Source organism: Semicossyphus pulcher, unplaced genomic scaffold, assembly GCF_022749685.1.
Source record: "Semicossyphus pulcher isolate SPU_LCO1_2020_fin unplaced genomic scaffold, fSemPul1.0.p SCAF_4, whole genome shotgun sequence".
NCBI classification, from domain to species: domain Eukaryota; kingdom Metazoa; phylum Chordata; class Actinopteri; order Labriformes; family Labridae; genus Semicossyphus; species Semicossyphus pulcher.
The window spans coordinates 25,679,799-25,693,140 of record NW_027211715.1 but is presented as its reverse complement, the minus strand read 5'-3'; the positions used below and the strand labels follow the sequence as shown (position 1 = coordinate 25,693,140).

The 13,342-nt window shown below is 42.1% G+C and overlaps 1 protein-coding gene across 1 annotated transcript in view; it reads right to left on the bottom strand.

Moving 5' to 3' along the window:
* The window catches only part of adamts10 (ADAM metallopeptidase with thrombospondin type 1 motif, 10), a 47,583-nt gene extending 38,566 nt beyond the window's left edge, over positions 1-9,017 (bottom strand). Inside the window, exons 1-2 of the mRNA XM_069680248.1 lie at positions 8,932-9,017; positions 3,566-3,955 (exon numbers count right to left, since the gene is read on the bottom strand). Of these exons, the coding sequence (XP_069536349.1) occupies positions 3,566-3,668 (103 nt within the window). The 5' untranslated portion in view covers positions 3,669-3,955; positions 8,932-9,017. The remainder of the gene's footprint in view (positions 1-3,565; positions 3,956-8,931) is intronic.
* Positions 9,018-13,342: the final 4,325 nt, after the last annotated feature.

Here is a 13,342-nt window from a genome sequence, read left to right as displayed (position 1 = left end):
GGCTGATGCTATGCTAAGTCAGTTGCACTGCAGCTGCAATGCAACGTCGCTAGCAGAGTTTGCTACTAGCAAAAGAATGTTGAACTGAAGCTAACTGCTTGTAGCTAATGAATGTAGATAGATTTACATGTGCAGAAGAAACATTAGCTTTCAGGTCGAGCTTTGTTTCTGGTCACCTGACATGTTAAAGTGTGGTATAATGTTACTGGCTTAGCTTAGCTTGTTTGGTCAAGAATTTTGCTTTAGTCTTTACCACGCTACATGCTCAACGATCATCAACTAGCGGAATGCTAATCGCTACTTTTGGGTGCTGGACAAGTAATGTTGGTATTGTTAAAATGATCAGCTTAGCATTTTTTAAAATATTTTTTTCATGACACATTTATTTGCGGCTAATATCAAATCATAGATTGTAGCTATATTGTATTTTAACAAATGTTTACTCCATAGAATAACAGGAAATTGGCCAGAAGAAAATCCCAAAAGATATTAATTCGATCTTTTGCTTAGGGCTTAAGGAAGCTACATAACTTTATGAATATTTGAAAAAAAAATTGTCTCTTAGGTTATCAAAGAAATCTTGTTAACTGGAGTTATTAGAAAATATTCACTTACAGAGAGGAGAAATTACACCAATGGCTAGTTCAAATGGCATTCAACAGCACTTAAAATACCAAAATCACGTCAGCAAAAGCATGTTCAAAAGTTTAACCCTCCTGAGAGATCTGAGCTGTTTGCCACAACACATCCCTCCTGCTCTCACAAACCACAGCAAGGATTCAGGCAGGTGGTATTACCATTACCTTTGAAACACAGGAAAATCTCCTGGAGAGAAAATGAAGGGAGGGTGATAATAAAGTACATAAAACTCACCTCCAAAGAAGAAATTAATGAGACCTCACACAGAATAAACTGAGCGCTAATGAAACCCAGGAAAACTAATAAGCATGTAGTTTGAACAAAAGGTTTTGGGAGGATGTGTTCTTTTAAAAGCATGAGAAGCTACCTCTCCACAGGCTTTCCAACCACCCCTACAGAAAACCCCAAAGGAGAAAAAAGCACATATAGGCCTTGAAGGGATAGTTTGCTTTTTAAAAAGGCACAAATATATTTCATAATAAGACATTTAGCAAATACTTAAACTGATATGCATTTAATTTTGGATGGGACACTTTTTTTTGGCGGCTTTAAGTACGAATTTCTCAAAGTCTAAACCACAGTTGTACATAGTCTGGCTTCTCCTACTGGAGGACAATAGTTACATGCACGGTTAAGTGCAGTGATGATAACTTCAAGCAATAATATATTATTCATTTTGCAGCCTTCTAGGTTAATAAGAAGGATGAGGACCTGTTTTTACAAGTCTGAGAGTCTAATGTAGTTCACATATTTGGTATTTTTTTCTCTAATGGGCCTTGCAGAAGCAAATAAAACTGTACAGAACATCAAAGCCAAAAAAGGGGAAACACTAAATTTAACAGGAGACACTCCCTGGCTGAAAGGTTTTTCATACAGTGACTTCTGTGCTGATAATTACACACATCCACCCATGAGGAGGGCATCACCCTGGCTTCTGTTATCACCAAATGAAAATAGTGGAAGGAAGTACTCTGAACGGAAAACTCTCCCTCCCTTCATTATAGACACAGCTTCATTAGCCAAACGTTGCTCCACCTCAATTGAAACAACGTCTACAAGAGGAGGAAGAAGCTGCGATTATTCAGCATAAACTATGAGAGAAAAGTGGAGGAGTTTAAAGTTAGTGCCGCTTCTATATATCAAAACAGTTGCTACCTCACTCACTTGTTCAGTTTATCTATGTCTGTCTTTCTCCTGTATGCAGTCTGAGAATCTGGCTCTTTAGTTGCTCAATGCTCCGCTATGTTCACAAGCTAGTCAATAACTTTGTCTGTCTGCTGTTTGGTGTTGGGCAGGTAGTGTTTAGCAGAGCTCTTGTTGTAAAACAGCTGTCTGCTCTGCGTGGACACAAGATTGATGAGAGCAGAGTTACCGGACAGAAGACAAAAAAAAAGCAACAAATCAAACTGTCTGTACCTGCCAAGTCTCTGAGGGAATGAGCCACGTCAGGGTTTGAGTGGTGGGTTATTTGACAGAAGCAAGCATGGCAGACTATTGGAGACAGATGGCTGTGAGGGGTCAGAGGTTAAGTTTCGGAAATACACAATCACAGCCTTGTTCTGGGTGACGGGACGTGGACACTTGGGGATTTTATGTCTTTGCCTTCAGGGGATTTCAGTCCCTGCAGCTTCAGTGTGTATGCGAGAGGTGAGGGGGGCGGGCACGTGGCGGCGGAACAGCAACATGATTTGTGGAGTTCAAGTTCAGCAGTGCAGACCTGCAGGCCTGGAGTGTGCCTCAGTGGCTCATTTCACCCAACTGTGCATGTGAATTATAAATATAAAATAAAAGTACAGTAACAGTGGAACACATGTTGATCCTTTAAGCACGATTATACCATGGTTTGGGTGAATACTCTGATTGATGATTGGCTACAGGGTGTCAATTAACTCCATGGCTTGCTAGCTAGCTAATCTTCTACGATAGCTCAGACCTCTCTCCTCAGGTACCCCAGACCCCCCCACTCAGGTACCTAATGTGGGTTTTATCGCTCCCTGCTGGTCGATGGGGAAATCAGGAAAAAACAATGTATGTAGTACAGACCCTCAGGCATTGCCAGGTAAACAGAGTATCAGTTTGTTAAAAACTTTATATATTGATTGCAAAATGCATAAAAGCAAAATATAATGGTCTTATTTTTTCCCTTAAGAAGTGCCCATGGTGTTAGCGGGACAATGCCCTTCAAGTTGTCCATAATCAGGTTTATCTGGCCTTCACCTCGTCCAATAAAACCTGATAATGGACACCTCGTTTGGCATTATCCCTGAATTAAACCATGATCACTTACTCAAATTATATAAAAATTAAAAAGGGGTATTTATTCAGAATTTCTGGGTAGCACTGAGGAGGTTGTTTCCTTTTTAAGTGAAATGAAAAACAGATTGTACTGTGGGAGCCTGGACCGTAAAATACATTAAAGTACTCTTGTTCTCCAAGACTGAAAATAATTACAGCCAACCACATAATAAAGCCAGGATCACAGGCAATAAACAAAGAAGTTTCCCACTATTTATACAGACCTACAAGAATACTGTCCTCTGTTGTTAATACTGTGTTCTGAGCTTATCCAAGTCCCTGAAACTGTCTTCACACTAAAGAAGAAAGTGTGTGTGTGGGGGGTGTTGGAAGAATACAGCACTGTATTTCTGTATTTCTTATTTCACAATTTAAATTTTTTTTGTGTGTGTGTTTATTCTATTTTCAACTTAAGTCTGCTGATTTTGCTTTCACTAAATTTACTTTGAAACACACCTGCATGCACGCCTCTTTCTCTCTCCTTGTATGTGTCTGTTCTGTCACCGAAAAAATCAACTCATGGAGGAGGATTTGTTAATAATGTATAAGATACAACATCAGTACTAATTATTGATCAGAGATGGTGTAGTTCTTCGCCCACCCGGGGTTCAGACATGTTTGCTCTTCTCACCTTGTGACTCAGCGAACTCATCTCTGCGACCTCCTTCGACCCCGGCGGCAGCCATGATGATGATGACACTGCATACTAGACCAGTCCTCCGTAGCGTTTCCATGGTTACTACAGTATTTGCTATAGTAACAGAATTCAGTGCAGTGGTCCCCGGGCTTCTGTCCCAACATGTCTTCTACCCTCTCGGATGCCCCGTCGGCTAGCAGTGGGACAGCTCAGCGCTCTGTGGGGCCATGGCTGTGGGAGGATCTGTGAGCTCAGACAGACATGGCAGCCTACAGTGTGTCGATCAGCAGGTGGTGATGGATCCCGGACGAGTCCAAGAAGAAAAAGCCTGGACGGGTCTCCCGAGGGGCTCAGTAGCAGCGGTGGGTTTGGACTCCTCTGGCCCTGTAAAAGAGAAATCATTCAGTGAGAAAGAGGAGGGCCAGGAAAGGGAGTGAAAAGGGAGGGGAGAGACAGATTTAGACTCAAAAAAGGAGGGCAGAACAAGAGAGACATAGTAAAACACAGACTAAGAGAGAGAGAGAGCATGAGATCCCACTGACCCATGCAGTCCAGAGTCTCAGACAAATCTACCAACTGCGTTTCCAGCATCCAGTGAAGGCCCGCCCAGTCCTGCATTGTTCCCTCAGCTAATCAATCTTGGCTTTGAGGAAGGGCAAACACCCTGTCTTTCACTCTAATGACCAAAGACAACAGCAGGTCCCAACCTGGAGCCCCAGAGGCCCCCGCACTTCAAGCTGCCTGCCCACCGGAAAGAGTTCAAACACAAAGGAAGCCATTGATGTTGTAAAAAGCTTCACTTAATGCCCAAACAGGGCTTGAAGTGGGTATTATGTCAGAGGCTCTGGGGGTAAAATGAGCCAATTTGAGAGGAGCAGCAGGTTGCCATCACTGCTACGCTGGCTGACTGTGGCGGCTGGTTGTATGGCTGAGTGACTTTCTGGCTGGATGCCTGACTGTACAGCTTACTAATTGGCCGGCGTCCTGGCTTTCAGACGGATGGTATGACAGCCTATAGCTTGTTTACATCTGAGACAAGGAGTGGAGTACTGTAATTATCATAGCCTGACGGTATAATTTCCTTAAATATCTTACGATCCAGGCATGGACCGCGTTCTCTTACAGGAGTGAACCACTTTAAAAGGAGCATTTAAAGAAGGGGTATTTTGCTGTTTCACATTTTAAGACATATATATAATTTTACAATGTGATGGATGTCCAGAATAAACGTGGGTGAAGTTTCAAATCTGTAGGTAAAAGTATGTTGGAGTAATCCCCAGGCTTCTCAGCTCAGTCTGCAGGCTGCTGTGAACGCCAGGTTTCACACAGGTTTTTTCTACATGCTACGCTTTGTGACGTCACAAAGTGCAGCTTCAGCAGGCTTCGGAGAGCTGGCCAATCAAAAGAAAGCGGGCGTGTAGGAGCGGGGTTTCTTAAAGGGACAGCGCTGTTGTTTCAGGCAGAGGCTGTATGAGGGCCTGCACAGAGCACCAATGAAGAGTTTTTTTTAACTTAAATTATGCTAAGCGACTCCACAGGTATCCTTCTTGTTTGATCGAGCAAACAGACTACATAAAAGACATCCATTCGTCATTTCAGGAAAGCAAGACATAACACAGGACACATTGGTGAGACCTGGCCTGATCCCAATTTACAGTTGCACATCATCTGCATACCACTTCACAATGCCAATACAGTTCAAAGCTTTTCTCCATCGGCAGACATTAGTTTCCTAGTGCCAGAAATAACATGGAAAGGATTCTTCCTTCATTTTGTAACTGCTGAGAAAGTGAAGCTTGTTTGACAGCACCTGATGATCATTTGGAGGTACATGTCCAGCCAAACAGACATCGCAGATTAACATTTTGGGCCACTTGTTCATTTTCCACACTTCTAATTTAACTGCCTTGTGTAAACAAAACCCCAAGTCTCCTTTTAATGCAGCACTTTTCCTTTTGAGTTGATGTTTTCTTACTCACAGACCAACATAGAGTGAGTCTGCTTTATGATAACAATGGAAAATGACTTCCTCAGACCAGAGTGCCCATTACAAAAAACAGACCAGAGCCAGGATCAGGAGTCAGAGTTTCATGCGTGCCCTTGTCTTTGACTCGAGTTTCCTGGCTATGGATTGCAGCGTCAGCTAAACCCAAACCCTTGCTATTCTCCAGTAAAAGTCTGCCCACCCAGTTCACTCTTGTCCCAGCTTCCCTCCCTCCTTCCAGTCCCCTCCCATCCATCCCTCCCTCAGTGCCGTCTGGGGAAAGAGAAGAGCGAGCGGAGACGCCACACTGGCCCAGATGGCTGGCGGCTAACCAACTGCAGCCAAAGGTAATCGGAAGCAGATGGGAAACCTTTTGGTGACGAGAGCAGGGGGAACAAGTTGCCTCCTGAAAAAAAACAAAAACGAGAGCAAAGCCCGGGGGAATGAAAGAGAGACAGCAGAGTGTAAGCTGCTAGAGCCAGCTGGGAGAGCCATTCTTGAGTGTTAATACCCTGAAACTGAGTGTGGAGGAATGAGAGCCCTAATGTGCCTCTCATTTCATTTCAAACAGCAAAGGGAAGGTACAGTAAAAGGAGAGCTTGCTTAAAAAACACTGAGGGGTCTTTGTACTGTTGCAGCTTCCCTCATACGTGGAACAACTGAAAGTCTTTCTCTCTTCCCCTCCCTCAGGCTTTCTCCCAGTCATTTCCTGCACAAGCCAAACTCCCCTCCATTTTCATTACTTCTTCTGCTCCCGCTCTCGATTTATTGTGGGGTTATTAAACCTGCAGCTTGATATCAAGTGCTTTTCATTACCACTAACTCTCCCTTTGTTTATTTAAACAAGAGAAGGAGGGAGAAACTGGACCCCCCAGTGCTATCCCTGTGTGCTTTTTAAGCAAAGCTGCTTAAAAAGATTTGTGGACAGCCTTAAAAAGATCCTCAAAACTGCATGCATGCACTGCCTTCTTAGTAAATTAGCACTCCATTATAAACAGTGCAGAAACACAGCTAAATTGAGAGTGAGCTGTCTCGCAGAGGTGATGGTGTCGTACATCTTCCGCGGTCTGTTGTGCAAAACCATCCCTCTGGGCTGTATCACTTTTGGCGAAATAAAAAGCGTATGTTTGTCAGCAAGCCAAGTGAGCACATACGCCGGCTCTCCGCTCAGTGTTTTGCTTGGATTAGGCAGCGAATATCCAGCATATATAGCCACAATCACGGCCAAGAGAGAAAGTGGTCTGAGCTGCAGCAGACAGCCCAAACAATTTTAAACGCAATCACAATTTGCGAGAAGAGAAAAGAACGAGGGGAGAAGAAAGGGGTCGTTGTTAACAACAGAGAGAAGCGGCTCAGGGCCAAGTTTGCAGTGTAATCAAGCCAGAGGACACGGAATCACCGTTTTTATCCTTGTCATCTACTATTGGGCAGTGACCGGTGCTTTTTAATGTGTTGTAAGTGATGTACAGTGAGTTTTTTTTTATCTCTAGCTAACTATGCTGTCCTTGTCTTTAAGTATTGCCAGGGAGAGTGGAGCTATCCGAAAACTAGCACACTAATCAAAGCCATATGACCGGCTCAAAGTAAAGTCTGTGTGGAGTGAACAGATGCTAAGTGTCCCTCAGCTTAGCTTCAAGTCTAGCAGTCCCCCCCCCCCACTCTCTCACTCTCTCTCTCACACACACACACACACACACACACACAGGGTTTCCACTTTGATCAGCGTGTAGCTCATAAATCAGCTTTAGGTTCAGTTTATTATTTCATTAAACCGGCGCTGCTGCTTCTCTTTTCTAATAAGTCCATGAGGCTGTGGGATCAAATAGCCCATAAGACCAACGTCACAATGGGGAAAAAAAGTAGAAGTCCAGACTCACAAAGATCTCCACATGAAACGCTCAACAGGTGAGAGAAAATAATCCAAAGAACTAGGGGATACTTCTCAGACTAAACTCTAATACCCTCGGAGTGCTACAAAGACAGAGAGGAAAAGAGGCAGGCATTCCTTTCCCAATTTCCCCCAAATAAACAGAGTGCAGATGAAAAGTGGGAACATAAACAGGCCGGAGAACCTCGGATGTGCTCCCCTCGCTCTGAAAATGTGCCTCTCGAGTCTGAAACAATATTTAGTGAGAGAGAGAGAGCTGACTCGACACGAAGTGAGTCAGCCAGCAGCGGCACTGGAAACAGAGCACAGATGGTGGAGGGAGGTTTTCTCTTTCTCCTGTCTTTTATCATGTCCATTTCTGCAGTTTGGATCAGCTGAGTGTCACATAAAGCAAAGAGAAGTAGCAACGCCTGGTGTTTGGGAAGATGGAGACATGCATGTTTGGCATATTTAGCTTGAAGATGTTTGAAGATGCTGCAAATATAGCTGCTAATTAGTTTTCTTTCAGTGGACATAACTCATTGTTGCAGGCAGCTCTCGTCTTCAACATCAATTTTTAACCCTCCTTAGGATGCAAAAAAGTTGTACATAGCAATGATGTAGTGCAAAAGAAGATTTGTAGAGCACGTGTGTGTGTGGTTGATGATGAAACTCCAAATCTGAGAAACTAAACTCAAACTGTCTTCTCTCAGTTACAGTTATAGTTACTGGTATAAAGAGAGGGGATGTTAATTCTTCCTATAGCATGCAGTATATCCATACAGTCTGGCCAAATAAGACAATGAAATTATCTTTAAGGACTAAAGCAAATGAACATATCAGAATGATGTAGCACAAAGGTGCCATGACAAATAGACATGCACTGTAGACACAATCTACATTTCTGCAAAGTCAGCTGATAAAATCACTCATTCATCCTTGCTGCTGTACATTGGGGGACCTCAAATTTGCATGCATATGCATACAAGACCTGCAGCTAATTACATAATCTGTGTTACATCTGTGAAAGCGAACACAGTTCTTTCCTATCAGTGAGAAGCGGCAGGTTGCTCCCCCAGCCGGTGACCGACACAATGCCACCCTTCACTTCTGTACCTGATGTCTGCTGCCTGTCGGCCACATCATCTCCCCGGCCTGCACACACAAACACACACTGACTGCCTTGTCATCAGCCAATGAGGAGATCCAGGTTTGGCTAAGAGCTCTTCAGTAGAAGAGCCACTTCAAAGATAGATTACAGGAGGAACATTACCCAAACACCAGAAGGCAACATTTCGTCCATAGAGGTGCAAATGACTCTGTGGTACCGCAATGAAAAAGGCTGAACAGACAAGAGCGACATTCAAAACTTGCAGAAATATTCCTTGAGAAATGAGCGTACTAGAGTTTAGAACAGCCTCCTGCCAGCATCAAGTGCCATGACAGTTTTCCTCCAGAGTTGTGCACGAAAAAGTAAGTAAGATTGTGTGTCCCGGCTCGCGGACTTACCTTCCTCCGTCCCCCTGCAGGAGTTTCCGCTGTGAGTCTGTCCTCTGTCCTCCGCGGCGGAGCGGAGAGGAGGCGGCGCCGGCGGGTGACTGAGGAGACTCAACTTCTTCCACTTCCAGAGCCAGAGAGCCACGGACTGACGTCAGGTCAGCCAAAATCACATTCGCTTACTTCCTGTAACAACTTTCAAAATAAATTTCGTATATGCAAAGATTTCTTTCAAAATAGCTGCCACATGTGTTATGGTCAAATAGTCATATGATAATGGATGCTATATGTTATAATGCACTCCAATATGGCTGGATGGATTTTAATTGTGCCTTTTGATCTTAATTTTGTGCATTTTTCATATTAGGCCACAAGTTCTACATTAATTGTATTACCGGTATTTAGGCTACTTTTTCTCCCACTAGTTAAAAACCTCAAACAATGATGTAGAAAACCAAAACACTGACATTGGTTTTTGGTAACACTGTCCCATATCTTGGATTATGACATCCATATCAGAAATTAACACACTGCAGTTCTCACCTTTTTGTTGTCATTTACCCATCTATCTTGACAGCTGCAGCTGTAACATACACCACAATAAGGTTTAGATTTTAATTCTCTTAACTTCCATGCTGGCCCTCAGAGCCTAACGTTGGTTCCAACCACAGTCAATGACTATGGAGAATATACTAAAGCTACATGAAACTGTTCTGCCAATTCAGGGTCTGAAGTATAATATCACCAGTGATTAAAAAAAAAAAAAATACAGCTCTAGCGATGTGACTATAGAAGAAAAATGGTCATTACATTTCTTATTTCTTATAATATTTTGAAACAGTAATCCACATGTTATAGCCCCAACATCCACCACAAATAATAGCGTAAAGTCAAACCACAAGACACGCATCTGACGACCTGCAGGCATGTCCTTAGACAGTGGTGACATCATAGTGAAATAGTTGGGGAATCATTGTAGATGCCAAACTTTTTAGAGGTAACTATCCTTTGAGACTGCGAAAAAGAAAACACATACAATCCAAGTGCAAACCTTTTAATTAATACACAAACTAATTTCCCAAATCTTTTAATCATACATTTTTTATTACTTTAATCCAACAAATCTTCCAGTAATTCCGTATGACACAAGATTTTAACATTTTAAAGTTGGATGCTTGGATTGCTTGGACTCCGTGACACCTTGTCAACCCATTTAAGATCCCTAAGGCCTGACAGAGTATTTAAGTTCAAGTTTAATGTTGCTGCTTGTATTTTGAAGGCACACTTCCTCCTGTCCGGTTTTGGTTTGTCTGTATTTTGTCTGACTTGATTCTGCAGGATGCTGCTGATTGGCTGCCTGATCTGCGACTCTAGAGAAGCAGCTGCAGACGGTTAGCTGAGGGTTTGTGGTGGTTGTGGGGTTCAATGGGTGCTTAATCTTCACATGCTGTCACTTTGGTTGTTGGACAGGGGTCCGTTGCCGAAAGCGGGTTTAGTGAAAACCCCGGGTTTGTTAACCCTGAAATGAGGGAAACCTCGGGCTTGCCGTTTCAGAAAGAGAGGTTACTTCAACTCTGAGTTGGTTACTATGGTAACTATGTCTGTGAACCTAACCTGGTCGGGTATGGCAAGCCGTTTTAACATTTAATCGAACCACGCTCCTATCTGTAATTACATTTTAGATAGCCATAATAGCATTTCTCCTAGTCAAAATTGTATTCTCACTAGTCAGAATGGTAATTAAAGATACCCGCAATAACATTCTTACTAGTAGAAATTGTATTTCAAGATATCTACAACTTTGATTGTACTAGTCAAAACTAAATTTAAGATATCTAAAAATCCTTAAAAAGTGTAAGTGGCCATTTTAACATTTAATAGCTAGACTGGATATGTATTGCAGATATCTGTAATTCAATTCCTCCTAGTCAAAAAGAACATTTCAGATATCCACAATGACATTCTTCCTATCCACAATTGTCATTTCAGATATCCACAACGCCATTCTTCCTAGGACAAATGACGTCACTTTTGCCATTCATGTGTATTGGGCTTTCAATTTCAGATATCCACAATTACATTCTGGATATCTAGAATGAACATTCTGGATATCTGCAATAGAATTCTTACTAGGAAAAACTCCCATTTCAGATATCTTCAATCCAATTGTTACTAGTCATAATTTTCATTTCATAAAATGTCGTCCTGTCTACCCGTCAACAGATATCAACAATACTTTTATGGATATCTGCAATTGTACTGTTTCTAGTCATAATCCTAATCGTAGATATCTGAAATTACATTTTTACTAGTCATAATACGAATTGTGGATATCCATAATGACATTTTTACTAGTCACAATGTATTTTGGATATTCAAAATTACATTCTGGATATCTGGAATAGTTTTTCATTTTGGATATCTGAAATGAAAATTATGACTAGTAACAATTGGATTGAAGATATCTGAAATGTTCTTTTTGACTAGGAGGAATTGAATTACAGATATCTGCAATACATATCCAGTCTAGCTATTAAATGTTAAAACGGCTTGCCATAGTCGGGAGCAGGTTTTCTTCAGGCGTTTGAGCGGTTACCGAATTAAAAAAAACGTTGCGTCTCTGTGGTGCTTTGACCCCTTTGCAAAAGTATTTTATAATTCTAATAAAATAATCAAAAGACAAATCTGTGTCAAAGTCATCATTTGTAGATTTTCCACTACCCCTGCCGAGAGCACTCCGATAAGACAAATCATTTATTCGGTGCTCTTCATTTCCTACGGATACAAAAGCAGCCGTTAATTGGAACAATATTTTAAAAAATCTAACACAATTCAGTTTTATCAACTAAACAGGATTTAGGTGAGAGGACATAACGTATGTGAAATCAGCATTATGTTAGGGATAAAGCTAATGCACATTAAAACAGCAACTGAATGATATTTAATTTGTTTAATATTTAAAGTATGATTGAAGTGAGGTTCAGCCATGAGCCTATTTTGCCTGAACCTTACCTTTGAATGATTTTAACTGCTTCCATGTACGTTTTTTGTCCCGCTGGATTGCTCCTAAATTAATATAATTTTAGCTTCTATACCATTCCAGTCGTGATTAAAAATTAAATAGACCAGTTCAAACTTACGCGTTTACTTTAGCAGCAATTTCTTCCGACGCCGCTTCTCTCTCTTCGCAGCTGCAGCCGTGTTACTAATTTTCTAAAAACACGCTCGTATTCGCTGAACGTCCGCGTGATGATTTCGAGGTCCACTGGTGTGACGTAGGAGGACCTCTTTTTATCTACTGTTGCCATGGTGAATTGTGGTATCGGGGCTCCATTAATGCTGGCTTTTAATAGTCAGCGTGAACGCAAATAGCTCCGACTCAACCTACTCAGGGTTGATTGAACTAATTCAGCTCAGCTGTTCTGAAACCAAAAAGCCAGCGACTTTCAGCTCAGGGTAAATCAAACCACAGTCCGGGGTTAGACTGAGGGTTTGTTGAACCTCCTTTCTGAAACAGACCCCAGGAGTTTGACTGTATGAATGTGTGTACATGTCAATTTACATATCACGCGTGTATATTTATGTATGGTTTAAATAAATCATCTGGGGCGCTGGTTTGGCTCGGTTGGTAGAGCAGGCGCCCCATGTATAGAGGCTACAGTCCTCGTCGCACTGATCGCAGGTTCGACTCCCGGTCTGCCGATCCATTTGGTGCATGTCATCCCCCACTCTTTGCTCCCCACATTTCCTGTCTGTCTTCAGCTATCCTATGAATAAAGGCAAAAAGCCAAAAAAAAAATCTTAAAAAAAAAAAAAAAAAATCATCTTAGTTGTTCTTAGACGGTATAGCCTCTGGGGACACCGGTGAACATGCCGGCCAGTAAGCGATAAACTTGCTGCATCGTTACAGAAAGATAAACCGTTGTCTTGAGATTTAATTGTTATGAATGGGTCTTACCTTTGCCGAAATTTCAACATCATGATGCAGATTTTGTAAGAAGCAAAATTCAAGCTTTGTCAGGTCTGTCCTCAATGGGAGATGAGAAGTTTTAAAAATGCTCTTTTGTTGAACAGAGGTCAGATTGATCTGATGCATTCAAGGAAGTCAGGAAATCTGATTGCTGAACGGCTTCAATGACACAACGTCAAGAGAATTTATCTCAAGTTGAATTTTAGATCTAGAACAGCTTGTTAGCTGTTAGCATGCACGTCTGTTTATAGAGATTAATAAGAAGCTAAATTGTCGTCAGATCAGGCTGATGGGAGCCGGGATGTCATTATGGTGGATTATGTTCCGCCTGCTTTTGCTCTCCTCTCGGACTGTTTTCCTTACGTACGTCACAGCTTGCTGACACGTGATTAGTCAATATTACTCGGACTACAGGCGTAGTTCAGCACTTGCCTTCCCGGAAATCCTGCCCTT